We start from the raw sequence: 26,880 nt of genomic DNA, 5'->3' as shown, positions 1-26,880 counted from the left end.
GATAGGGCTAGGGCTAGAGGGGTAAGTCACGTGTAGATATCGGAACAATAGATCAGCCGGAAAGCGGGATTCGATACGGCCAAAGTCTTGGCATTGAGGCCGAGTGTGCGATGAAATTCACTGGTCAAAGAAAGTGACGGTTACGAGACTGACCTCCCGATATACCCGCCTTTCAGCAACTCCTCTTCTGAGCCGCTAGTCTCAGATCTCTAATCGGTCACCGTCCTTTCCTTCGGTTGAACCGTTCAATATGCGCCCTATTTTGTTGTCGGGACATGTGTGTTTAATTTCCCTGCCGAATCAGACCTACGAAGAAACTGACCGCGGCCCCGTTATGGCTTTTTTTAGGAACGTTCCCTGAACCAAATTCGATTCAACCGCGATGGCGATCTTCTTTTTTCCGTTGCGAAGGATAAAATTGTTTGCGCATGGTGGTCGGCAAATGGCGAGCGTCTTGGAACGTACTCTGGTCACCAGGGTGCCGTCTGGACTGTTGATGTGAGCCCTAACACCGTTCTTCTCGCGACTGGCTCCGCAGACAACACCGTACGGTTATGGAATATCAAGACTGGCGAGTGCGTGAAAGTATGGGACTTCCCGACAGCCGTGAAGCGGGTGGCATTCTCTCCCGATGGAAGCCAGTTGCTGGCCGTCACAGAAAAGCGTATGGGTTTCCTGGGTACAATCGCAATCCTCGACATCGCCTACGGTGATGGTGAGGGAAACAACCTAGACCAGCAGGCTGATGAGCCGACCCTGCGCATTACCTGTGATGAGAGCAAGGCTACTGTGGCAGGGTGGAGCTACTTGAGCAAGTACATCATCGCAGGACACGAGGATGGCAGCGTCAGCCAATATGACCCCAAGGTAATTTCACTTCGAATCGACTTTGCATCCAACCAAAATACTAATACTCTTCAAACTAGACTGGTGATCAGTTGGAGAACGTCCAGGTCCACGAGTTCGATATGCAGATCACCGATATCCAATTCTCCAGTGACCGCACCCACTTCATCACTGCCTCCAAGGACAAGTCCGCCAAGGTAGGCATACAAAACCCAACATCCTCCAATGTTTTAAACAAGCACTAACAGTTTCCAGCTCATGTCCTCCCGTGACCTCGCCATCTTCAAGACCTACACCTCCGACACTCCCCTCAACTCAGCCGCCATAACCCCTAAAAAGGACTACGTGATTCTGGGTGGTGGACAGGCTGCCATGGATGTCACCACCACATCTGCCCGCCAGGGTAAATTTGAGGCTCGTTTCTACCACAAGATCTTCGAAGACGAGATTGGCCGTGTCCGTGGTCACTTCGGTCCCCTTAACACTATCGACGTGCACCCCGCCGGTACCGCATATGCCTCCGGTGGTGAGGACGGTTACGTCCGTATCCACCACTTCGACAAGTCTTACTTTGACTTCATGTATGAGGTTGAGCGGGAGCAGCAGCGGAAGGGAGGAGATTAATTTTGTCGCTCGGTTTCTTAAAAAGCTTTCGTAATGCATAACGTTCTCGCATTCCAACTTTGTGTTTTGAAGTGGCCTTTGAACTATAGTCAGAAAATAGAGCCCTGGAGGGTAAGAATACAATTTTATGATATCTACTCAGGGTCAGATTCGTCAGAATTTGAGTCAACCTTCATTTTGGCTGCCAAAAGTCCATCTCGATATAAGAAGACAGTGATCCAAAACATGCCCGGCTACACTAAAAGATTTCTCTTTTTTTTTTTTTTTTTTTTTTTTTCATATCATTTCTCTCTCCCTCTCTCATCTTAATTTGCGAATCATTCAGACTCAGCTTCGCCTACCTTCACTTCTTATACATTGATGTATATTTTGACTTGAATCGTCTCTAGCCTTGGAAGGATTCAACCTGTTTCTTCGCTCACATGTATGTGCATGGATATTCATACCAGCTCTCCCTCCAGACCTCTTTCTACACTTCCCGGTCTTCGACTTGAGTCCTCTCCTGAGACCGTGTGTTTGGTTTATCATTTATACAAATCAGTGAGTATGTCTATCCAGCTTATGTAGCTCTGGAGACTCGAGATAGGATCAACTAGAGTTAAGCGTTAATCCACCCATGGACGTGGGGTTACTTAGTTATATGCGGGGTAGTAGATACACGTGTCTTAGAGGTACTGAGGTACTTACACCTACTAATGATCGAGATATCCAGGACGTACCACTCACGGGCCTATCACTCTGGAATGCATACTTTCAGTATTTACGAGACTTAAAACATTAGTACTATAGTGGCGATTTGAATGGAAATAAAAGTGTGATGTATTTGTGGTATCTTTCGTGAAGGTTTTTCTCCGTTCAAAACTTCCTTGGGCCCATCTTCATGCAAGGCCAGCGCTAATCCGACCGAGAGAGAAAGAAACCCGTGAAAAGCAGACATGTAATCGCAAAGGGGTCATGGGTGGACATGACGATCATCAGAAGCTTGTAAATCGCCAAAAAAAAGTCAGAACGTTCATTTATCCTGATGTCGTCCCATAGAAAATAAATGCCGCAGGCTCGCGGATCAAGTTTACTTCTTCTTGGGGAACTTCTCGGCACCGATATCAGAGCCACGGAGCTTGATGTTTAGCACACGCTCCATTGAGCTGAGAACCTTCTGGTCTGGTGTGGCGGATCCACGCTCGAAGTCCTGGACGATGGTAATGGTGGTGTTGCACTTGGTAGCAAGTTCCTTCTGGGTCATCTTGTAGCCCTCCTCAGTTCGGCGGCGCTTGATAGCATCACCGACGGCAGTACCGACAGTCTTAGGCTTGATAATATCGTCGCTGCGGTCGACCTTGGTGAGGTGCTGGCCTTCGGGGGCACCAGACTTGGCGGCCTAATGGGGTTATAGTTAGACAATGAAAACGGACTCGATTTGCGCTTGAGACATGGACTTGGAACTAAACTCACAAGGTTACCAGTTGTGTACTTCTTCTCAGTTGCGAGAATGCCACCTGAGCGCTGAGCGGCGTTCAAGGCGCTCTTGCCCTTAATAACGGTCTCGCGGGGAGCGGCGCCAGCTCCACGGAACTTGCCGCCGATCTTGGTAACAGAATCCCAGTCGCTCATTTTGATGGTTGATGATTTAAAGTGTTTTTGTTGGTGTAGAGTGGATGTGGGTAGTGTAGATGTGATGTTTGGGTATTGAAAATGTGAGGTCAATATCTCGTCCACAGAAGCTTCTCGATAAGTGGGATGAGGGGAGTCACGCACTAGTCCTATTTAGGATAGCGCCACTTAGCGGATTTCTTCCTTATTGCCTTAACTCCGACACTCAATATCAAAATTTGTATTCTATTTCATTCTTCATGCGGATTATTTTCATTTTCGATTAAATAGTGCAGTAATCTCTTCAATGACTCTTTCTTGATCACTTTGAGTCAACTATGCAACTCAGCAACCCAGAATCATCGCCACATCTTGAATGTGATCAGAGTATCGGACTCCCAATTAGGTCTAGTTTCGTTGATGTCATGCATGAAGCTGATATAAAATTTGACTGGAGCTATTATCGCAATTCTACCGTCTTCACTGTTCAAAACTTGAACTTGAATGATAAGGAAACCGTAAAGAAAGGGGAGTGGTTTGTGGCGATATTTAGCAATAGACAACTGAAAGGAAAGAAAGCAACTGAGTGCGGAAGAATCTGCAAAAATTTTCAAGAGGAAGGTTATGTTGATAAGAATAGGGCACTATTTCTACCTAGATATTCCATTATACTCCTACCCTCCCAACGTTCGACCTTACTTTCCAATTTGAGATTCTGAATTGGGACTGAGTTCATGTTGACGATTTCTTCGGTACCTAGCCAGAGATTGAACGCATCGCATACATCAAAAAAAATAGATAATTAGCGAGTCTAAACACCGATTATTAGATGAATCAAAGAAAAAAACATACACAATCAAGAAGAGTAGTTCACGAACTATACAAATAATCAAAGAGCAAAAAAAAAAAAGAAGACTCGAAGGTTCGTAGTAGGAATAGCCGAACGGGGGGGTCGAACCCCCAACCTTGTGATTAAGAGTCACACGCTCTACCGATTGAGCTAGCCCGGCAGGGCTTGTATAGCGGATGGTCGAGTTATGGCATTATATAGCAGCATAAGGGAAATAATTGTAGTTAGAGCTTTTTATGCATAAAATGTTAATTTATCGACATGTTTTTGTAAATGAATATTCTTTCCAAAGTTCCCCCACGAAAATACCTTTGAGCCACCAAAATGAAAAGCGAAATGGACGCAGAGTCACGCTTATCTACAGATGTCTGGTGCTCTCAGCACCTACGTATATATCAGGTAGTCACGGTATATCTTCCGCCCTAGTAACATTGAAGCCATCCATAACATCAATCCCACTTAACAGAAATTGAAAGACAAAGGGCCCCCGAGCAAAGTTGCGATTGAGAAGCAATTCTCAGAGTTTTTGGTCCGGCTGCTGCTTGAATAAACGACTCAGTTACCCAGTGTAATGCAGCCGACTTCGTAGTCATTGATTTCCCACTGAATCACTTTAGGGCTGAATGCACCAGAGCTCTTCACTGGCCCACCGGGTGACTTCCTCACTCACTACCGTGGCCCCGATTGTAACGTTCTCGGACATCTAAGTTGTAATGTTGCTAGGGTTTGTATCGAATGGAGGCGAGTAATCTTGTCTGGCCAAGAAGTGTTCCTAGTGAATTTGATGAGACTTCCTTTCGACTCGGTAGGTAGATATTTTGGAGTAACAACTTCGCGATATGCAATGGCTATGACAGAGATTGATGATATAGCGCCGAACCTTAGGCACAAGTGTTTGAAAGTGGCGAAAAGGCGGAGTTGAAAGTTCAGAATCAAGATGAGCTGTGTCTAACCTAAGTGAGTTTTTTGCAGGATGTCTCGAAGGATCTAGTAACTGATGTCTAAGATACAAGCAGGAATTGACACGCCATTTCTTAGTCTAGTGGTCTAACAATTCTATTGTTTACGTGAAAATATGGATAATGATAATTGAAATAAGATATTTACGAAGACGGGGCATTGAGGAGAGTTCTTCCATCAGACACCTCGTATAATATATCAGAATCCCTTCAATCAAGGCTTTCCTGGAGTAGCTGCCGGCTAAGGTCATCCTGGACCCATCGCTCAACCAAGGCTACAGTTTCACCAACAAGAATCTCATAATTTGCTCCAAGTGGAATGAACATAGATTGATGTGCTGTTACCTCGTCCATGTCCTCCATCAAAACTGGTATCCAGTGAGCGTTGTCATTATGTCTCCAATGATGGGAGGGCAAAAGAATAAATTTGCGAAGCTTCTTCTCTTTTGTAGTCTCTGAGATGAGGCTAGCATCGGAGTTTGCGACGCTCTCCGATAGATTTTGGCTCAGATGTTGGTCAAGTGAGGTAGACGAGGTGGTGCTTGCGATATCAATTTGTGGGAATTCTTTCGCGGAGCTGGCCTCGTCAGGTGTTATTGTGATGTCAGACCCCACAGTTTGATCTTCAAGTGATAAACTTCTCATTTTTGACAAATTTTCTGCTTCCTGGGTGGGATCCGTCTCAGAATATTCCGGCGGGGGAGTCGCTGCATCCTTGAGCTCTTCTCTTTCTGACGATGTGAGCGTGTCATTATTTGTATCAGCTGGATTCTCACTTCCTCCTTGCAAAGGGGATGTGGCGGTTTGATCTATATCTTTTGATCCTTTTTTCGACTTAACCTTTGGCTTCCGTGGTATGCGACCAGTACTGTTGGTGTAGTAATTGACGAATCGTACTCTCCAGGGACTGTATTCTGCACCCTCTAATTCTATTAAGTATCGGTATCGCTGACGAAGTTCCGAGTAATTATTGACGCAATTGGCAAATTTGAAAGACGATAGGGCACGGTCGATAATCGACCGTGAGAGATTGTCTGTGTTCTTGTTGACGAAGTGCATGATACCTTTGAAAAAGCCCCGTTCGACAGAGCGCACATCATTGATGAATGGGGGATCAAAGTTGGGACTCGGAGTGGCGGGCTTATAGGCCGGGTTCAAGCCCATTGATTCTTGTTCGCCTACTATTTTGTCTTCAGCTGCCACATCCTTCCTTGGCATGGAGCTCCCAATTCCAGTTGGGATCACACGGGGGTGCAGTCCTAGAAGGGGCACGTCGAAGTTGACGAGTCCCAGAATGCGATGCTTTGGATGCCCATTTGATCGCAGCAAAGCCACATCTGCAGCCAAGATGCCGCCAAGGCTATGTCCTAGCAGAATAATATCCAGATCATCGGCTTCATGAGGTGAGAGCCTAAGAGAAACTGTGCATCAGTGCCCAAGTCCACATCCCGACAGCATGGGTTGCTTCACATACCAGGCACTGAATTGGTCAACTGCTACTGACAGGTCCCCATGAGACTTGTAACGCGGATAAATACGGGTATAAACCGCGTGTGACTCGCTCAGTAACTCTGTCAACAGGTCGTGGACGTGAGCTGGGAGGTCATGAAAACTGGCTTCTGAGCCCATGAAACCATGGATGTAAATCAGCAGAAGCCGTCTATTCGTAGCCTGGACATTGGGCCGAGGCAATGACAGACTAGTTTGGGAGCGATTGGCATAATCGCCTTCCATCGCCACAGGTGAAGGGAAATGTGGAGGAAAGTTGAGATAAATCGAGAGACTGAGAGAGACTCCGCCCCGGGATCGACTTAAGCTTAATAACGTGGCCTGTTAAAGCGGGAAATAAACAAAATAAAAACCACCTCTTGTTACCTATTTTAGGAACGAGCTAAACGACTAGAATTTGATCAGGAGTACTTTAGTTCTTTCGACTTTACTTTTATTGCTCTTTTGTTCGGATATGGGAAACCCTCCAACCCCCGACCGTGAGGGGGCGGATGCCAGTCCCCCGCCTTATTCCCCATATGTCGATCCCCAGTTGACTGCAGAGTCGGGCAATGTTCACGGTATGTGCTTACTATGAACTGCCATGAATACTACTATTGACACTCGTATACAGCTGATGGTCGTATTGATGTGAATCTGGAATCTAAGCTCGCCAAATCACTTGCTCGTATTGCCGACCAGCTAGAAGACCTTTATTATCCATTGGATTTTACAGATGCTCAAATCACACAGCCTGCCTCCTGTGACTTGAAGCTAAATATCGTTATCCAGATCGTGGGCAGTCGTGGAGATGTTCAGCCATTCATTGCACTGGGCAACGCCCTACAAAGCCATGGCCACCGAGTCCGCATCGCAACTCACGACGTCTTCGAGAATTTTGTCAAGGAGTCATATTTGGAATTCTTTCCTATTGGCGGGGATCCAGCACAGCTCATGGCATATATGGTCAAAAACCCAGGCCTTATCCCTCAACTACAAACATTGCGGGACGGGGAAATTAAGAAGAAGCAGAACATGGTAGCAGAAATGTTGGACGGCTGCTGGAGATCATGCATTGAAGATGATCCTACCACTCAGGAGCCATTTGTTGCAGATGCGATCATTGCAAACCCTCCTAGTTTTGCACATATCCATTGTGCACAGGCATTAGGAATCCCTGTCCATCTGATGTTTACCATGCCGTGGACTAGTACCAAAGCTTTCCCTCACCCCTTGGCAGATCTTCATTCTGAATCCATGGAAGCGAGCACGGCAAATTGGGTTTCATACGGGGTGGTTGAGTGGCTAACATGGCAAGGGTAGGTGAATTCTTGGCTCCAGGTGAACAAACGACTTACACTATGCTTGTAGGCTCGGAGATGTGATAAATAAGTTCAGATCCAAGATCGATCTATCGCCTGTGCCTGCAACGGAAGGGCCCTGTCTTTCCGAGGCCTTGAAAATCCCCTTCACATACTGTTGGTCCCCGGCCTTGGTTCCAAGGCCGCGGGACTGGCCAGCTTACATCGGTAAGGATGAAAGTTAATAGATTGGGCAAGATGACTGATTTGCATAGATGTTTGTGGATTCTTCTTCCAAGACCCGCCATCGTACACACCAACGCCTGAATTGGCCGATTTCTTACAATCTGGATCACCTCCTGTCTACATTGGTTTTGGTAGTATTGTCGTTGATGACCCCCAGAAACTGATTGACGCCGTGATTATGGCAGTCGAGATCGCTGGTGTACGTGCAATAATTTCTAAAGGCTGGAGTGGTCTCGCTGGGCCTCCAAACCCAAATATCTTTTATATTGGCGATTGTCCACACGGGTGGCTCTTCCAACATGTTGCCGCTGTCGTCCACCACGGAGGCGCTGGAACTACTGCATGTGGTCTTTTGAATGCCAAACCTACTGCTGTCGTCCCATTCTTCGGCGAGTATGGCTATCCTTGCTTAAATTACACATCATTCTGTTTTATTATACTAATCAAATCCATCACAGTCAACCTTTCTGGGGCAACATGATCGCCAAGGCCGGTGCTGGTCCTTACCCAATCCCATACACTTCACTCAATCCTGAAAACTTAGCGTCTGCAATCCAATTTTGCCTCAGACCAGAGGCAGAAGTTGCCGCTCATGAGATTTCCATCAAAATGAAAACCGAGTCTGGCGTGGAGGCAGCCGTCAACTCCTTTTATCGCAACTTGCCATTGGATCGAATGCGATGCAGTGTCATGCCTGGTCACCCAGCAGTATGGGCCTATACCAAAGGAAAGATATCTCTGCCATTGTCGAAAACTGCTGTCAGTATTCTACTTCAGCACGAACGAATAAATGCACAAAATATTAAATGGTCTGTTTCATTCCGCTGCAATGCGCGAGGGATTTCAATACTAATTTCTGCGAAAGCTATGTTGTCAACCCGATACTTATTGAGAATCGTCGCTGGGATCCTTTGACCGGTGTGTTGTCTGCTGCCACGGGTACTGGAACAGGTATGTTACGATCGACTGGAGAGATGATTTACAACCCATACAAGGAATTTAAGCGTGGCCGTGCTATACAATCCCCAGAGGGTAGTTCTCGATCAGCAAGCAATGCAGGTTCGTCCTTGGGCGCAATAAATTCATTTTCCGACGGAAAAGGTTCCCGGCCCGGAGCGAAAAGAACTAGCAGTGGTCGACAGGACCCATTCGAAACGGCTGGTAACATGGCCGAGGCGGGACTACAGGGCTTTGGTAAGTTCTGTGGCACATATTTCAGAGGTGTGATAGTCGACATCCCACATGCAGCCGCAGAAGGCTTTCGAAGAGCTCCTCAGCTCTATGGAGAAAAGCCAAAGGATTATGGAACTGTGACAGATTGGAAATCTGGATTAGAAGTTGGCGGGAAGAACTTCGTCGGTGGAATGGCTAGTGGCATTGCAGGCCTCTTCACAGAGCCACTCAAAGGGGCATTGGAGAATGGAAAGGACGGCGCACTGAAGGGTCTTCAACGAGCGGCCTTAGGGATGGCTACGAAGATGCCTTCCGGTAAGTTATTCTGTTGAGGATGAATTCTCGTGAGCAAATACTGATGATTCTTTGCAGCTGGAATTGGATTGTATGCTTATCCGTTCCAAGGTATTTCAAAAAGTATAGAAGCTGCTTTTAGGACTCAAACGCCCAAGGCTATTGTAAGTGCACGACTCAGAGATGGGTATGCGCACACGAGCGGAATGCAGCTGTCTCAAGAAGAAGAGGCCGAAGTCCTCCAGATTTTCGATGTACTTCTGAATTCAATGAGGGCCTAGTTTGATATTTATCTCTATCATTTAACGAGTATCGGTTAAAACGAAACACTTAGCAGTCGAAGAGACAAGTACCTGAATCTTAACATCACTAGTCGGTATGGGCAGTTAGGCTCGATATGGTGGACATTTTCTTTGCATTCATTTGTGCCAGCGGCTTCCCGTTTAATCTTATATGTGCTGTGGTATAGGGGCTAGGAGCAGCCTCGGACACATATTTTCCTCAGAATTCAGAATAATCGCTAGAAGTATTGCGGTGAGGGTCTAAGCCTAGGCTCTACCATTAGGTATTTGAGGCCGAAACACAAGCCCTTAAAGCCTTGTAGCTCTAATTATCGAGCTGACTTAGATATTGGCAGAACTGGGCCTACTGTTACCGCTATGGGAACCCTAATTCCAAGTGTTGTGACTAGCATGTCTAACTGTTAGAGGCTGTTAGATTTGTGTTGAATAAATATTACAAGTAATTTATAGACTCTTATATCACGTGTTATCTTTCAATACAATTCAATTTTTAGAGCTGAGCTAAGTCAAGAATAGATAACTAAGCGTATTACAGAGTAGGGCTCGACAAAGATTCTATGAGAGCAAAGCGGTGAACCTGATTTCGATCCATCCTGTAACCTGGCACGACAACGCTAGCTGTTACTGTACACTGTACAGGCACGTAGTATCCATATCTCTCTATATTGTTCAACTTACGGAGAGAAAATGTAAGGAGCGCACGAGCCGATTTATCTTCCTCGAGTCATACTCCGCTGCCTTAGACAGATGAAGCAATCCCCGTATCTCCATTTTAGGATGGAGATTTTCAAGCGACCCAGATTTTGAGGCAATAGGGACAAGAGTCAGGCAGTTCTTCTCTTAGCGCTAACCAGGCCTCGGGGCTATCTGATATTGTCGTGATTCTAGAGCGCCCTCGCAGTAATAAGCCACATTCCCCCATCCAAAGCAAGGGCTCCTATTTTTTAACTATGGGAAAAGTGGTCCGATTACCTCCTGATTGGTTACTTATGCACACATCTGGGCATGTTGTAGTGACCCAACTTAGCGAAGAGCGATAATTAAAATGATCTCTCAGCTGCTACATGTGACTGTGTTATGTATACCCCATTACGCTAACTATTTTTAGCGGTTTGAAGATGATGCAGGGATAGAACACCGCCCCATCGGGCGCTTCGCCAGACAAATGTTTAGCAATGATCCACGTTCCACAAGAAATAAAATGAATTTGTGGATTTTAAAAAGAGGCAGAGAGGCTGGAGAGCCTTGATATAGAGAATAGGAAAGTTGAGCGCTTAGCTTGACTCCGGTATTATGAATGAACATGAGTTCTACTATGAGTTCTGATGACTGGGAAAACTTCTCAAACAATCTAGCCACAGACTTGGTAGGTTAAATCATACATCCGAGCCTTGGACGAAATTGAACAAGCAAATAACCATTGTGAATGAAAGGCTCCCTTGATCACTCTGTTTGGCGAGCAGATCACCAAGCAATTTCTTTCCGAGTCGATCAGCCTCCTCGACAACATCATCTTCGCACTCTCCCCACTTGGAGTCTTGACTGCTGTTGTATCTGTGATAAGGGTATGCGGTAGCTCTTCTTTACGAGCATTCATTGGCAGAGCACAGGAGGGCCCAGCAGAAGCCGAGAATGAACTTCTGCCATGCGTATCAGAGTCCACGGCTGAACTTTTCAACGATGGTGGTATCTCTCGAGTCTTTGGCCGGCCAAAGATCGTGGAGATTGTGGCTTGGGAATCTAAAGATGAGAATACTGGTCACATTTCCGTCAAAATCGGGACCTTGAGGGATGCACTGAATTGTGGCGCTTGGTCTGCGGAGGGATCAGGTCTTTCGCGCGATGCTATAAGTGATCCTACCATGCTTCCAGAACTGGATATCCCAAATCTTTCTTTGAATAAAGGTATAAAAAGAAGGAACCAAATCTGGTTCTATTGTACTGCCGTCATTGGCGCTGCTTTGCAAGTCGGTATGTTATTTTATAGAACCATGAAAGATCGAAGGCTTGGGTGATGTGAGGCTAATATCAACTGCAGGAGTTATAATTTTTGCAGCAATCACAGTCTTTGTGTTTCCTGAGTCTTTTCAGACAGATAAAAAAGCCGTACCAAGCTATGCTTTTCCACTGTATCTCATCGGAACAGTTTTCCTGTTCATGGGAATGCTTTACTGCGCAATCATCATCGAGCGCTCGTCAAAAGAATACAAGTTCAAGCCAACTTGTCCAAGCAAGCTGTTATGGCTTCAATCAGGTAACCAGGATGTGGGAGACCAGGTTTTTAATTCATTCTTGGCCGTCAAAGAAGGTCCTAAATCCTGCATGACAACAAGACTCCAGTATATCAAGTCTGTTCGAGTGCCGAAGTACAATGGAAGATACTTGGAAATTTACTCAACTTTATTTTTCACAATGGTTGGCTTCATCTTCCAATTCATCGGTGAAAGAGGACTCCATGCCTCGGTTATTCTCTCACAGTTAGGATGTACATTACTGATGTCTATCTTGAGAACATGCCTACGAACAGAGAGGATGAAGTCAGATGAAAACAAGATCAGAGGCGAGCGAGAGCTTTTGTCCCAAAGGAACCAAGAGCTGGAATCCTTTGCATTCTATCTTGAAAATGTGACTTCCTTTACACTGGTCTCGCCTATGCAATCGACTCAAAGCAGCTACATCCCTGTGCCTAGAGATGGATCAAAAGCGAAAGCATTGATCGAAACAAGAGTCCGGCTGGCCGAAATTACCTCTAATACTAAGAACAGCCCAAGCATGCCCTGGGACCACATTCCAATCCGCCGTGTCGCTCAAAACCTCGCCAGTGCGCTCCAAGAAACAATAGAACTGGTATCAAGTTGGGGAGCCAACTTTGGAGAAGCCTTCACGTTCCACTTGCAAGTAGATTGTGACTGGGAGACCGAAAACAGACCCTGTCATTCCCGAGAAAAATATCCAATAGAAATCTCTCGGGGTAGTGATACGCTACAATGGAAGATGAATGTTAACCAGTTAGAAGCCGTCCTTGGTTTGTGGATCTGGTCGCTATGCAAGTCAAGCCAGGAATGGCATCGCTCAAAGCTCAACAGACTTGTTGGGCTGACTCATGAGGAAGCAAGCAAGGAAGAAACAGATGCTTATTTCTACAAGTGGATTTTCCGTCAAACCGAGGCCAAAATGGCTGCATCGAGCAGCCTCAATTCACCATCTCAGCTTTTTGGTCCTGATTCGGACAAATTACCCTGTGACCTTCTCATGGTCCAGACAGACAACAGTCTGGAAGTCATGGCGGCCCAAGACCTCTACAGTCATTTCCTCGGGGATATTCTGAATCGACTGAAAGGGCTCAATGACGAGGTACGGGTTGTCATAGGGGCACAAAACTCATTCATGACCCAGAGCGATAGAATCGATGATCTTGTGCGTTTGTTTGAGACAAACAAACTAGGGTCTCGAGAAGATGCCCTGCTTTGCATCGTTCCAAATATGAAACTTAACGGCCACCTTCCTGAGTTAGCAGCAAACTCTACCAACGTTAAGAAGTGCATTGATGACCACATCAAGAAGAATGAGTGGAAAGAAGCTCTTCTTCTCGCACGTTGGATTAGTGAGCGCTCGGTGGGGTCGGAATTTGAACACTCTGTGTATGAGCTGGGCAATATATGCCGACGGGCTATGTTAGAAGGCAATCGCAGTGCCCAGGAAGTAGCTCTTGAACAGTGCAAAGATCTTCTCTCATCAGACGTCAGAGCAAAGTTCTTTGCCTCCCCAAGACGTCAGCGTCCCAGTGGCTGGATGCAGTCTGATGAATCCGAGAAATGGTGGCGCAATTTCTCGATGCAGCTAGGCTGGGTGCTATGGGGAATTTCCCAGAATGCACCACAAGCACGGTGGTTAGAATCATCCCTTGAGGCTCTTAGTGTGCCCAGGAAATTGGAGTCTACAAAAGACACTGAACAAGACACTGAAATTTGCGAACACATTCTACAGAGATGGTTAACCTATACCGAGGATGATATTAAGTTTGACCATGAGCCTCTAGGCGATGAAGACCAGCATATTTACAAATGGGCTTTGGAAAGCGAGAGATATGCGATACTGTACTTCTTTTTAACCAAGTGGGCACAATTAAGTTCCGGAGCATCAACAGCCGCTCAGCTTGGCTATTTGATTGCCTCTGAAAATCGTTCCGAATGGGTCATGAAGGTATTGATACGCTATCACGTGGACATCGACGCGAGGGACTTTTATGGCCTTTCGGCGCTCCTGAACCGAGCCAGGGCCAATGATACAGAAGGAGTTCGACTTCTTCTCGCAAATGGTGCCGCTATCAACGGTTTTAATCAGTCTGCAAGGCCGATTGATGTAGCAGCCTATGAAGGGCACAATGATATGATTGAGCTTCTACTTGACAAAGGGGCAGAGATCGAGAACTCAATACCAGGTACCAGTTCAGCATTGGACTGGGCTTGTGATAATGGGCAGATCCATACTGTACAGTGGCTTCTAGATCATGGAGCATATGTGAACTCACTTGGAATAGGTGGACGGGCACCACTTCACTCTGCTGTGCAAAGCCAAAGTCTGGAATTGGTCAAAGTACTTATAAAAGCAGGGGCCAAGCTCAATTTAATAGATAATAGCAGCAATACTCCATTGTCCTTGGCAGCGGCATTGACTGATATGGAGATCCTACGGTTTTTGGTTGCTTCAGGTGCTGACCTAGAGCTAGCAACTCACTTCGAGAGGAACGAGTTGGAGATGGCTCGGCAATGGGGAAGGTTAGATGCAGCTGCCATAATGGAAGAAGAGCTGCAACGCAGACAAGATGAACCAGCCTTACCGGCTCTTCATGAAGATTAGTACTAAGCTTCTTGGAATGAGACTTCCAATGAACAGAGGTCAATCAAAATGAATTCACTGTACAGCCACAGGTATTCATGAACTAGTCTATAGAAGTGATGTAGATGCCACCATAATAGCCAGAGGCAACCTTTTTTATTCCCTTTAGAAAAGTAAGTCTCTGAATGCTCAAATCCCGTTTGTCCTTTAATTTGCCCGCCTAAAGTACATTATAGCCCCACCTATCACATTTAAGCGCCCGGAAACGCACTACTGACTAGTGATACGTGATACATCTACAGGCGATAGGGCATTGTTCACTTTGATTGGATTTCGCTGAGTGTATGCGCTCACGCTGTCAGCTAATCGTAGCCCCAAGGCCATAAAGTCCTAGGTGTGGAGTTCGCTTTTACGGAGTCTGGAGGATAGAGCTGTGACTTTAAAGCAATCAACAGGCACAACTTATTCAACTGTTACATTTCAATTTAAATTCGCATTTTCCTCCAAGGTGCACGCAGATAGATGAGATAAGCATCTTTAAAGGAAATTTGAAATATACTAGTGGGATTGGACTACCTCACCAGGTGCACGTTACACTACCCCTCAGTGAGCTAGTAATTACTTCGCCGTAAGTCCTGCTCTCAACTATGAAATCAACTTTGCTCAACTTTGGAAACTCAATAACAGTGCCGAAACACTTGAGATCAATTCAAATAACGCTTTAATAATTGATCTTTTATCGTCATGTCGCAACACCAGTACCCAGCCCCCCCCATGTCCGGTACGGTGATCATTCCAAATTTCTGTTGAAATTTACCATTAAATATCTAACAAACTGAAAATTAGCCCCTGCACATATCACAAGTAACTATTGACTGGAAAACTGGAAGCTGTATGGGATTCTAACTTCTATAAGCATTTGGCCCTCCAAAATCCGCAACCCCAAACTTTAGCTATCCACCACCCCCAAGCCAGCCTCCCCCTTCAAATGGAGCTTACCCTGGGCCCCCGTCAATCTCACCAGTGCCAACTCCACCCTCTTCTATTCCTTCATTCCAACCTCAGCCTCACTCGTTGGCTCAACAGCAGATGTTTGCTCCACCTCCCACCATCCCTTTAGATAAACACTCGCAACAAGATTCACCTTACTACCAGCAGAATGCTGCTCCGTTTCAGCACAACGCCTCATTATCGACTTCATCCACTCCTCAGCCACCTTCGACGATGGCAAAAATGACCCAGGTACCTGGAGGAGCTCCACCAGTAGGGCAATTTACTGGGGCACAAGCAGTAGATGAAGATCTTGTTGGAACCTTTAATGGTGGAAGTTATCGTATAAGCCACCGGCATACAAACTCAATTTTGACTATCCAACTTGCGATGGGTGCTCCACTGGAGGCAAGACCAGGTAAGAAGTCATTACAGCAACTCCCTGTTATTGAGACTTTTGCTGCCAAGACGAATCGGTTCTCACAATGAAGCAGGCGCTATGATTGCTATGTCTACTACCATGACGCTTAAAGGACACATTTCCTTGAAAATCGTAAAGGTCATAACTGGTGGAGAAATTGCTAGGTCCGAGTACACAGGTCCCGGAGAGCTTCTTCTTGCTCCATCAGTTTTGGGTGACATCATAGTTCTCAAGCTTGAGGAGGGGATAGAGTGGAAAGTTGGACGGGATGCCTACTTGGCATCAACGGAAGGTGTCAAAAGTAAATATAAGGGGCAGGGTTCCCTATCGAAGGCCTTCTTTTCTGGCGAAGGTCTTTTCGTTTACAACGTTACTGGTAGGGGGCTTCTATGGATTCAAAGCTTCGGAGCAATCATCAAGAAAGACGTGAGTACATTTGTTTTTTTTCGAACTATACATTCAAAGACTAAATTCATTGGTATTACAGCTGAAAGACGGCGAAAAGTACTACATCGACAATGGTCATCTAGTGGCATGGAATTGCGAATACAAGATCGAGAGGGTCACCTCTGGTGGTATCATTTCTAACATTGCCTCCAAGGAAGGCCTTGCCTGCAAGTTTATAGGCCCCGGAACAGTGTATCTGCAAACCAGAAACGTGAACGCCTTCGCCCTCCAGATGAAGATCAGCACTGCTAGTGGTGCTTAAAATTCTTCGGCTATATTATTTTGGATTTAAGTTGGAGTTGATCAAGTATGGATATTCTTTTGTCAGTAAGGACCCCGGGAACTTGTTGCAGAATTGATGAATACCCGTACAGCACCTTCGCTCGTGAAATATGATTGAACTGTTGAATTCTATATCAATTTGTCTAATAAATAACGATTCCAAGGCTTTTGGATGCGCAGCTAGGCAAGCAAAAATAATAACGGCCTAACTTGTATTATTTTCTTTATTTGCTAATATTGTTGGAGAATTTGAGTGATTTCCTTTCGCTTTTTAAATGTTGTAATTTGTACGTTCACTTCTTGTTTTCGGACGTGAGCGTATATCACCTCATAAGCCTAAATTCCGCTCTGTAACGATGACACCAACTATTTGGTACCAAGTTCGTTTCTTTCTATTATTTTCAACGTACTCTTCGCGATATTCGACTATATAATACAAATATTGTTCGTACGATGTAGTCCCGTTGTTGATAGTCCTGCTTATGAAACCCTAGAGTCTGAAAAGCAAATTGATTCCCTATCTTATATACATTGACTCCAAAGAGAAAAAAAAGATCCAAACTGACCATTAAGTGAAAATATGCTGACTTGATCAAGGCTTGGTCAGCTGCTCCTTGCGGAAAAACATGAAGAATCCAACAGGGATGGCTAACTGGCAGCTCAATGCAATCCAAAACCATGGTTTTGAGATTCCTTCGATGATACCTGCCGAAAAATCAGGGAAAACATCGCCAGGTCCATCACGATTCGGCGCACTAGCGCGAGCGATCAATGTTGTCGCAGTGCCAATTAACTGCGCCCCGCACAGAGCCACCGCAATATGGATCCGTGTTAGTGTCTGCAACAGCATCATGCCAAATCCAACCCCCTGTATGGAATCCAGAACGCCCAGCCACAGCCAGAGTATTCGACCGCCGATAGCACTGCCGCGTGAACCCCCCACGACCCACGGTACCCACAGTCCGATACCAGACGTGCCCCAGAGCATCTGTGCCCATCTCGGGGCACCGAGTCCAATAGCAAATATAGGCAAGATCCAAGAATGAGTCTTTGATCTCCAAGCTAATAGTGCAAGGATTATGTACCAGACCCCGATGAAAAAGAACAAGGCCAGTAAGATGACCATCCAAGGAGGTGCGTACTTAGACCCCCAGAGGTATTGCCAGTTTCGCTCGTAGCTCATGCTAAGGAAGTAGTTCTGCAATATTACTGCCACTGAAAACCAGATGATGATTTTTCTTCGAAAGATGCTCTTGTAGAAAGCTGGGATCTTGCCTGGAGTTTGGCGATAGTAGCTTGGCAGACCAGCAAAGAGCGCTCCTGCTATGGCAAATAGCAAAACAGCAATAGGCATTGTAATGCCTGCGGCAACACTTGGAGAAGCAAAGGGGCCAGTACGGCTTCCTGTACTCATCTCAGTGCCCCAGAAAAAGAGTGCAGCAACATAGATGTTCTGCGTTCCCTGAATAAGGCATGCACGATACACCCAAGATTCCATCTTTGAGCCTCCTATAGGAAATTTAGCATCGTGTATTAGTAAAAGCATTTCAAATGTCAGATACATACCGTCGTCGCCAAAATTGAGCGAAAAGAACAGATACCCACTGGAAGAGCCGATGATATAGAGAGCAGTGGCAACATAGAACGCCCCGGTTTGGCCTGAAGTACTGGGAATAAAAGCCGCAATACCAATGATGAAGAATGCAAGGCCATAGAGAATAAATGGCAACGAAAGTAAGTAAAAAGACTGGATGCGTCGAAATGCAAGCCACCAGCCACAAGTTGTGACAATGTACAAGCTTCCCATAATGTAGAGAGCCGAGGAGCCACCCCATGATCCTGGAGTGAGGAGCGTAATTTGAGATGAATTAGCAGCCATTATCTGGCCCAAAGCGAGAAAAATCGAGTAGATTGGCCAATCAAATATGCGAGTCGATAACCAGCGCTGGAATGCAGGTGGACGTTGGATTCTGTCAGGCAGCAAAAATCCCTGCGCGGATAAGTCTTCCGAAGCAGATCCATCGCCATCGAGTTCATCGTCAAAATCATCGTTGAGGGAAGGTGAAATTCGAGATCTAACCATCGGTGAAGGGCTGCGGGATACACGACCCATCTTGACTTGTCGCATGTCGTCGGACCATTCTTTCTCGCTTGACACAATGAAATCCTCAATACAAAGATCGTTTTCAGAGTTCTTGCCATTAAGTCGCTGCAGCATGCCTTGAAAATAGCGTGAATACTTCCCAGTTTCGTCTTTGAATGTGGGGTCTGCATTTTCCAGAGAAAAACTCTTGCGTGTTCCTTTGATCTGGCTCAGACTCAAAATAGAGGATCGCCTTATCCTGCTCCTCCCCCTGGTGAGTAAGCACGGTCTATTCCTAAACCTGTGATAGAGCTCAGTGAAGCTTCTGAAACAGAACGACCTCGTTGACCCTCCTGTTGCACGTTGTCGTCGAGAGAAGGCTCTCCGTTGACAATAGCCTCGGCTTCTTCCGCCGATATAGAAATCTCATCGACATCGTGAACCTCCTCCAATCTGGGTGTGAGCGCGGTACCCTCATGCAAAATGGTTCGTCGTGGCTGGTGCCCAGGACCAGAGCGGACACCCAATGATAACGTCCGACTTGGGACCCCATCCGAAGACCTAGGGATAGGATTTATCTCATCGATGTGCAGATTTGGGGTCTGCATCATGACTAGTGATGTTTGGCTAAATTCGGGGCCACCAGATCGTGAAAAACGATGATGCTTGCGCCCAGCCGGGTCGCCTTCCTGTTCATGCATGCGGATCGACCGTAGTTGCAAGTAATCAAGATCCTCCACCCATCGAGCTACTGGGAAGCGTTGTTTTGCCGAGTTTGCCCGCATCATGGCACGATCTGCCTGCTTTGATCCGATTGCGCTCTCAATCGCCGATTTAAACTGCTTCTGGAGATGCTTCACTGTCATTGACTCGACGGGGAACCACCAGCCTGGCATTTGTCCAAGTCCACCAACCAAAGCCCCGACTCCTAAGGCTCCCTTTCGGCCAAATTCTACTGCCACGAGGCCAAATGGCTCATCACGCGATGGTATAAGAGCAAATTCAGCGCCCGTAAAGATGTAAGGTGGCAAAGCAGTGAACTCGGGCTTAGAGAATACTCGTCCTGGGTAGACCGTCATCATTTCCTGCAGCTTGAGGGCGGCAAATTTTCCGTACATATCTATGACAGGACCGACGCAAATCAGCTGCACGTTTGAATACTTCTCCAAAACTGCAGGAAAGACGTCGGCTATGAGATCGACACCTTTTTGAACTGACCACCGGCCGACGAATACGAATAACTCAGCAGTTGGGTCTACTTTTAACCCTGCCCATTTCTGCGCTTCACGGCGGTCGTTGCCTCGGGAGCTTTCATACGCAGGATCAACCTGAATAACCTGACGGGCTTCTGCTTCGGGATCCCAGGGTTCTGTGTCGGACGGGTCTGGGTTAGGAAGCTTGCCGATCTCTTTCAGGCCCCAGAAAATAGGGTACCGTGCATAAGAGCGATCTCCATATTTATTAGACACGCCCACTGCACCAAAGCCGCGCTGATGGACTCGAAGATAGCTAGCTCCGGCATGAAGAAGGTTGAAGACTTCACCAAATTGCACATATTTCCGAATAACGGGAATTTTAAGGTTGAATACCTCACTGATTTCATCGAGCTCTTTTTGATCGCGGAGAGGCCAAAGACCTTGAAACTCGGCATTGTGCAATGATAAGCAGCAGGGAACGGTGCGTGGGAGTAGGTAAAGCGGGGCAATCGCGCCATGGTAGTCGTTGATATGATAGATGTCGATAGGAAACCGCTTCACTGTCTCGGCTATACAGCTATTCCACGCGCTGTAGTATATTGCGCTGCGAAGATCATCCATCCTGGGTGGATATGGTTCTGACTTGGTTTGTTCGCGGAAAATAGGGGCATCGAGAAGGACGTATGTAATGTTCCGTAGCTTGTGGTATTGGACTTGGACATCATAGACGGTGCCGGCGATGGCGATGGACATAGGCTCAGCTGTAGTGTCAATAGGATAATCGACTCCCCCAACACAGGGAACCACCCATATAATGTCGTGGTGTGGAAGATTCTTTCCCATCAGTTGAGCCATCACACCGAGCCCACCGATTTTGATTTTTATGCTCCAATCTTCTATATCATATTCCAAGGTGGCCAACAATACTGTTCGCTTTGGCTTCAGATTTGCCGGTACGGCCAGCGGGAGAACTCCAGAGACAGCCGTACCTCCCAGTTGCACCATTTGGGTTTCTTGACCTTCTTCACCACTAAGCTTTTTAAAGCCTTTATGGGGACGGATGAAGGCCGGAAGAAAGGAGAGTGGAAGACGAATTCCAACACCAGTACGGTTGAAAGTGATATTGTAAAATGCGCCCATGTAGATCCAGACACTGAGGGCAGCAGTGACAATTGGCAGAACCCATAACAAGAGATAGATAATCTGTTGGTGAAGGCGTTGCCCGACTGGGACAAGCTCAAATTTCAAGTTGCCGTCATTTAATTCCATTCGGTAGGCCATGTATGGTGCAGGGGGAAATTGGGAAAAATTGACGATGTTGTCCATAACAGATAACGAGTCTGGTTGTAATCGGTTGAGCCGACTACTATTTAGGGTATCGCCGAGCTGAAAGGTCCTGTCGAGCTTCTTGTCTGGATTGACTCCCCAAACATTCACCTGGAATTGAGAAGGCCATTCAGCCGACAAGTGGAATTTCCATTTGCCATCATTACCATCATGAGAGAAGGTGTTTGACAGGCCGATATCCTGTCCGTGGCGATTGAAGTCTCCAAAGGCAAACAAGTGAGGGAATCTCCTCGGGGCCTTTTTTGTTCCTTCCACATCCATGTGTTGAATATGCTGGCTACTCCCAGCCGCCTTGCTCCAGTATTGAAGAATAACATGTCCTCCATCCCATTGTTGTCGTTCGGTGCCAGACCATGGTAGGTTTTTGATATTGGTTGAGACTCCATCATAGACAATCCAGGGGCTCCAAGAGCTGCCCCAATTGCTTGAATAACGCCATTTGTCTGCACCTGGAGCTTTGTGCTCCACAAGAAAACCATTCTTGTCTGAGAATTCAGTGAGTCCAGAGGTTGTATAATTTGCAGTCATTGGAAAAACTACTGGGTTGTCTTTGCGTCCGATTCGAAAAATCAACCGATCGACAGAGTTTGTGAACCTGGATTTTGTTGCTGTGGAGGCATTTTTGACCGTCAAGGTATGGATCCCATGAGTGACATCTTCTAGTGTAGCCTTCCAGGACCATGCGGAAGGAATCTGGCCAATGTATTCTGTGGGCTCTGATTGAATTGTTTCACATGATACGCTATCTTCAAGGATTTTGGGAACTCTCCCACCATCGGTGGTGGATGATATGGTGACACTATTAGTGATCGTGTCACAATCCAGCTTTTCTGAGAACTGTATCTCTATATCCACCTTCTGCTGTTCGTTGATCGTAGTGTTAGATTCAATTCGAGCGTCGTGACCAGGAGCAAACTTGGTCATCACCACGGGAGGAGCGATCCATTGCTCTGATGGAACATAGGCTCTGAAATCAAAAGCTCCGAAATTACTTGAGCCTAAACAGCCATTATATTCCTCGGAGCCATGTATCCCCAGTCTGACCTGACTTGATTGCAACGAGATCTCGTCGTAGGGTGCCAGCAGGTTCCTGACTTTGACTCCTCCACTGAAGGGCGCTAGGAAGCTCTTGAAAGGCGAGGTGCAGTCAAAGTCATATTCCACTGAGCTGTTTTCGTTATGATAGACGAGCCATACTGCAGTATTGTTGCTTGGATCGACGTCATTTACGCCGGGATATTGATCACGAACAACACCCCAAAGTCCGAGTTCTGTTGGTGTACCGTTGGATCCTGGAAGAGTTATATTGTGGGTTTTCTTAGATAAATTCTCCAGGTAGAAGCCATCCCTGAGGGAAGGGAATTTTTCTCGTAGATAGTAAAACGACTTTATGATATTGCGCACTGGATGAGAGGAATCCCGGTGATCAAGACCCACCTGAGGGTCATAACACCCGGTCAACGCAGATTCGACTGGAAATCCATTATAGAGACTCGAACCAAGCTCGTAGCATCCTTGGGTCTGCCATGATGGCGACGAACTCATTGGCTGTCGACCAAAAACGCCGAGGGGACTAGTGCTGTCAAGAAGGTAGAAATTTTGTTCTTCACCCCAGAGCAGAAGAGGAATCCCAGGCAAATGTAGTGAGGTGATGAATTGCCCTAACAGCATCTTGGCTGTGCCTTGTCTGATAGATGGCCATCGAAAAGTATCTTGGTTGGCGGTTCCCATCATATGTCTCGGGTCGAACTCCCCGGTATTAGCATTGATGAGGTCATTTGATATTAGGATGTCATTCCAGGCGTCAGCAAAGTTGACGCTTATGTCCCATGGTGCCGTGTAGTTGCCATCCATACCCAAAAACCTGGTAAGCGCTCGATATATGCTGTAGTGGAACACTGCCCCATCTGCTGCATGCTTCTCTGGTTCTCGAAGAAAGTAACGGTCATTCGAGGCATTTGTGAGAAGAATAGCCTCTGTCTGGTTTATTGGCCTCATGTCTGGCTCACGTCCACGGCCGAGATAAATCGACGCGTAAGAGTTGCCGCTTGTAAACTCGCCGCCGATGAAGAAATTATCCTTGCCTAAGAGAGACGCACATTCACGGATTGCCTGAGATGTGCTTGCAAATGCATCGACGGTAATCTGTCCGGCTTTATCAAAACGAAGAGCGTCGATATCCAATGATGTTATCAACATGCATGTGAAGTGCTCGATCTTCTCTCTTACGGATGGAACCCATTCTCGAAGTCGATCCTGAACCAAGCCAGCTTTGGCGAGAGACTTCTTCCAGTCGGGTGCTAGGTCAACTGAATCAATGGCCCCATACTGTTGATCAATTAGTGACTGTCATGGTCCATTGGTATTAAAGCGAGAGAAAGAAACTGACCTGATCAAAATCACTGTCGTAACAACCCTTCAGCTGGTCAAAGAATGAGTCGGAACCATGTTTGATTGGCTTTCCTTCCTCAGAAAAGAAAGCAGGATATTGACATTCCTCGTTGTATCTATCACTTGGCATGAAGTCGAAGTATCTCTGATCTCCCTTCCAAACTGTTTGGTATTCGAGCGGGTTTAACGGCGCAGAACTGTTGAGAAATCCTTTGAATCCGAGCAAATCTGCCATACTGATCACAATTTCATCAGTCTAGGTCTTGAGTCTCCAGGCTTTTTGTCAAGTAAACTTACGTGCCGTATGTGCTGTCTGCCATGACATACATACCTCTTCGGTGAATCTCATCGATGGTGGATCTCCATTGCTGAATAGTGCCGTAATGTTTGTCCAGAAGACTCAAGTCGAGTGGCTAGCTCTAGTCAGATAGTAACAAACGTTCATATTTCGGTCTGTACATACTGAGTAACTATCAGATTTCCAAGGGAAATTCTCGAACGGCGTCCCGGCGATATAAATTCCCTAGAGTAGCCATTCCACTGTCAGTATTTATTCCATCCTGAGAACAAAAATCTTAGACCACACTCACTTTCACCCCAATGCCTTGTATGTAATCAAGTGTCTCATTCAGACCAGCCAAGTCACCTCCAAACCGAAACTGGTTTGAAAGATTGTCGGTTTCGAACACCGTGCCGTTAATATCATTGTTTGAAGGATCGCCGTCAACGAAGCGATCGAGGAAGAGTGTGTAAAATGGAAATCGCCAGTTAGTGGGGGAGGGTTTGTACTCATGCCCTGGCCATCTGCTCCAGTAATCAAGAACAGTCCTTGCGGTTTTGTTCTCGTTGAGATTCCACTCAGAGAATTGTGGATCATAACGAAGAGCCAATGCTACCTGGCCCAGGATGAGTATGAACAGGCCAAGGGTCTTCATAGTCCAAACAATGAGGCTTCTTTCTTAGTTGAGAAAGCCTGCCAAGAAAAATCCGATACCTCTAAATTCAGATGCAAAACGAGAATTATGGCGGATTGCGGCCAGATATAACAGGGTATTATAGACAGTCAAGTAGGCACATAGACTGGGTCTGGCCGACCCCAGACCCAGCGAAAATACCCAGCCCACTTTTACTAATTATCACTATGTCCCATAAGGCCACCATTCCATAGAAGCCACAGGGCTGGAAATGCGCGGACAACCCCATATTTTTCACTTTTACTGGGATGACTTCGCCCCAGGCTGGTGCATTGGGATATGACAGGCGTCTCCGCAGCAGAGCCTCTTCAACCCACCAAAAAAACCTCATAAGGCTTTTGCTACTACCAATCACTGTCAGTGATAAGGTATATATGTAACGTGTTACGGGCATACAGCTTTTCCAGCATTAGCTAGGCATCTCAGTCTCACCCAACATTCGGTACAGACATTGATACCATAATGCACCCAACTTCCAGCCCCTCTGGTAGCGGTGAGACTCAACCGTGAAGGCAGCCACAAGGCATAGCCTTAACGTCTGCTGCAATTGCAAAATAGAGAATATCTAGGTCTTGGGTAGCCTGATATGTGTGGATCCTGTCCCGATGAATCCATTGGTCTTAAGCTCAGCTTGGTCAACATATACGAACACGAAGAGCTGCATTTACGGAGATGCCAGCGCACACCTGATCTTATTCAGCACGGACTCCATTTTTTTAGTTAGGATAATGCTGATAGAAAATATACATCCAATTTATAAGTCAATGTCTTCTCATCTGAACATCTTGACTATCGTAATGCTTGTATAATGACTTTTGACATAGATTACAAAAAGTTTAAACGTCTATAAAAATCAAAGTAATTCTAGAATAAGTCCTGTCGTAATCTGTAAGTGTACCGAGGGTCGGGCTGATAGATGACGCTAGCTAAGAAGTGTCTCCATAATACTTTAAAGTTAAAAAAAGTAATTACCTTAATGGTGACACTAACTTCCCTAAGGCCCCCTACACACCTTTTTTATCTAATAATTCCTAGAAAGCTCCGATAGACACCAGAGCTTTTGCAAACAGTTCAAATAGTTTGACCCTTACAGCAGCTATCATGTGACTTAGCCTAAAAAAATTATCAGTGACTTTGCGACCCACACACACGGGAACGAGTGTGGGTCGCCCTTTAAACTTATATCACGTGAAAAACATGCACGTCGTATAATTATCCTTATTATCAAACCAATGGTCCCGAGGTCAACATCAACATCAAACATTATCATGACTGCACGCCGTAGCTTGTAGCATCGCTATAATGGACAAGCGTTGGTGAATAAATTGGTAAAGTAGCTCACATTGATTCTAGAACCAAATATAACATTCCAACCTTGGAAGGCTCAAGCAATATGCTTTGTGGCATGAGTTATATAGTGCGACCTGGGCAATCTTGAAAGAAGCTCGTAGGTTATGAGACCTTTGTTTTTAAACAGTTTTTTGTAAAAACAGTTGTCTTCAGAGCCAATAGATAAGCACCGACTCCACATGAGCATTAGATTTGCTGTCCACAGGTGTCATTCTTTTCTTTTTTGGAAATTACCTACTGATTCCCGTAGCCTGGTCCTACTCAGTAGTGCGGTACTGAGAAGCCATGAAATAAATCTGCCACGGAAGAAATAACCGCCTCAGATGTATAAATTCGTCTTAGAGTTCTGTGACTTTCTGCAATTTTCTTTTGCTATTCTCTAATTCCACGGACCTTACAGCGTGGAGACTCAAGTCCCACTATTTGATGCTGTACCCACCGTCACACGTACTACAACATTTAGTTTCAAATGCTAATTACTTGTATCAATAAGAACGAGCCAAGTGATGAAGATCTACATCCCTGGAATAAGGTGAATAACTATAAAATAAGACTTATTCAGATCTAAAATTGTTAATTGAATCTTTGAAGCTACAACGCATTCATCCACTCTTCTTGTTTCGGCCACCTTAGCAGCTTCAAAATTGCGGATGATCCTCACAAGCTGTATACCAGAGCAGGATTCGCTCGCAAGGAGTTTCTACCAGGTAGTTGCTCGGAGCATGTTGCCATCTTCAATAAAGACGCTTGAAGTGTAATCTTTCTACTCAGCTCCAAGGAAAACACTTCTGTTTGTAATGTGGTCTAAAATGATATCTGTCTATACTCTTTGCATTAGCTGACTTTGCTCAGCTTTTCAAGGCAGAATCGTATAAAAAATGCCCGTA

The 26,880-nt window shown here is 46.0% G+C and overlaps 7 protein-coding genes across 7 annotated transcripts; 4 read left to right on the top strand and 3 right to left on the bottom strand.

The window, feature by feature from the left end:
- Positions 1-250: 250 nt before the first annotated feature.
- tif34 (translation initiation factor eIF3 subunit i) lies at positions 251-1,470 on the top strand (the record flags this gene model as incomplete). The annotated part of the gene is made up of 4 exons (XM_057212093.1): positions 251-277; positions 349-867; positions 927-1,043; positions 1,102-1,470. The coding sequence occupies 4 exons, from the start codon at positions 251-253 to the stop codon at positions 1,468-1,470; spliced, it is 1,032 nt and encodes a 343-aa protein (XP_057058956.1).
- A 1,069-nt stretch (positions 1,471-2,539) lies between these two features.
- Positions 2,540-3,081, bottom strand: mbf1 (multiprotein-bridging factor 1; the record flags this gene model as incomplete). Its single annotated transcript, XM_057212092.1, has 2 exons — positions 2,540-2,848; positions 2,923-3,081. The coding sequence occupies 2 exons, from the start codon at positions 3,079-3,081 to the stop codon at positions 2,540-2,542; spliced, it is 468 nt and encodes a 155-aa protein (XP_057058955.1).
- A 1,998-nt stretch (positions 3,082-5,079) lies between these two features.
- Positions 5,080-6,603, bottom strand: N7495_009440 (alpha/beta fold hydrolase; the record flags this gene model as incomplete). Its single annotated transcript, XM_057212091.1, has 2 exons — positions 5,080-6,280; positions 6,344-6,603. The coding sequence occupies 2 exons, from the start codon at positions 6,601-6,603 to the stop codon at positions 5,080-5,082; spliced, it is 1,461 nt and encodes a 486-aa protein (XP_057058954.1).
- A 229-nt stretch (positions 6,604-6,832) lies between these two features.
- N7495_009439 (putative sterol glucosyltransferase) lies at positions 6,833-9,652 on the top strand (the record flags this gene model as incomplete). Its single annotated transcript, XM_057212090.1, has 7 exons — positions 6,833-6,938; positions 6,992-7,676; positions 7,729-7,886; positions 7,934-8,297; positions 8,363-8,713; positions 8,770-9,392; positions 9,450-9,652. 7 exons carry the CDS (start codon positions 6,833-6,835, stop codon positions 9,650-9,652), a joined length of 2,490 nt encoding a protein of 829 aa, XP_057058953.1.
- A 1,324-nt stretch (positions 9,653-10,976) lies between these two features.
- On the top strand, positions 10,977-14,533 carry N7495_009438 (ankyrin repeat domain-containing protein; the record flags this gene model as incomplete). The annotated part of the gene is made up of 3 exons (XM_057212089.1): positions 10,977-11,039; positions 11,107-11,644; positions 11,712-14,533. 3 exons carry the CDS (start codon positions 10,977-10,979, stop codon positions 14,531-14,533), a joined length of 3,423 nt encoding a protein of 1,140 aa, XP_057058952.1.
- A 723-nt stretch (positions 14,534-15,256) lies between these two features.
- Positions 15,257-16,632, top strand: N7495_009437 (AIM24 family protein; the record flags this gene model as incomplete). The annotated part of the gene is made up of 4 exons (XM_057212088.1): positions 15,257-15,293; positions 15,429-15,920; positions 15,997-16,349; positions 16,411-16,632. 4 exons carry the CDS (start codon positions 15,257-15,259, stop codon positions 16,630-16,632), a joined length of 1,104 nt encoding a protein of 367 aa, XP_057058951.1.
- A 612-nt stretch (positions 16,633-17,244) lies between these two features.
- Positions 17,245-24,604, bottom strand: N7495_009436 (uncharacterized protein; the record flags this gene model as incomplete). Its single annotated transcript, XM_057212087.1, has 7 exons — positions 17,245-18,161; positions 18,219-18,953; positions 19,037-23,606; positions 23,668-23,905; positions 23,967-24,082; positions 24,133-24,192; positions 24,260-24,604. The coding sequence occupies 7 exons, from the start codon at positions 24,602-24,604 to the stop codon at positions 17,245-17,247; spliced, it is 6,981 nt and encodes a 2,326-aa protein (XP_057058950.1).
- Between the last annotated feature and the right edge of the window lie 2,276 nt (positions 24,605-26,880).

Source organism: Penicillium taxi, assembly GCF_028828555.1.
Source record: "Penicillium taxi strain IBT 34144 chromosome Unknown utg000006l_segment0_segment0, whole genome shotgun sequence".
Lineage (NCBI taxonomy): Eukaryota > Fungi > Ascomycota > Eurotiomycetes > Eurotiales > Aspergillaceae > Penicillium > Penicillium taxi.
The sequence above is the reverse complement of the archived record's forward strand: the minus strand, read 5'-3'. Positions and strand labels throughout refer to the sequence as shown.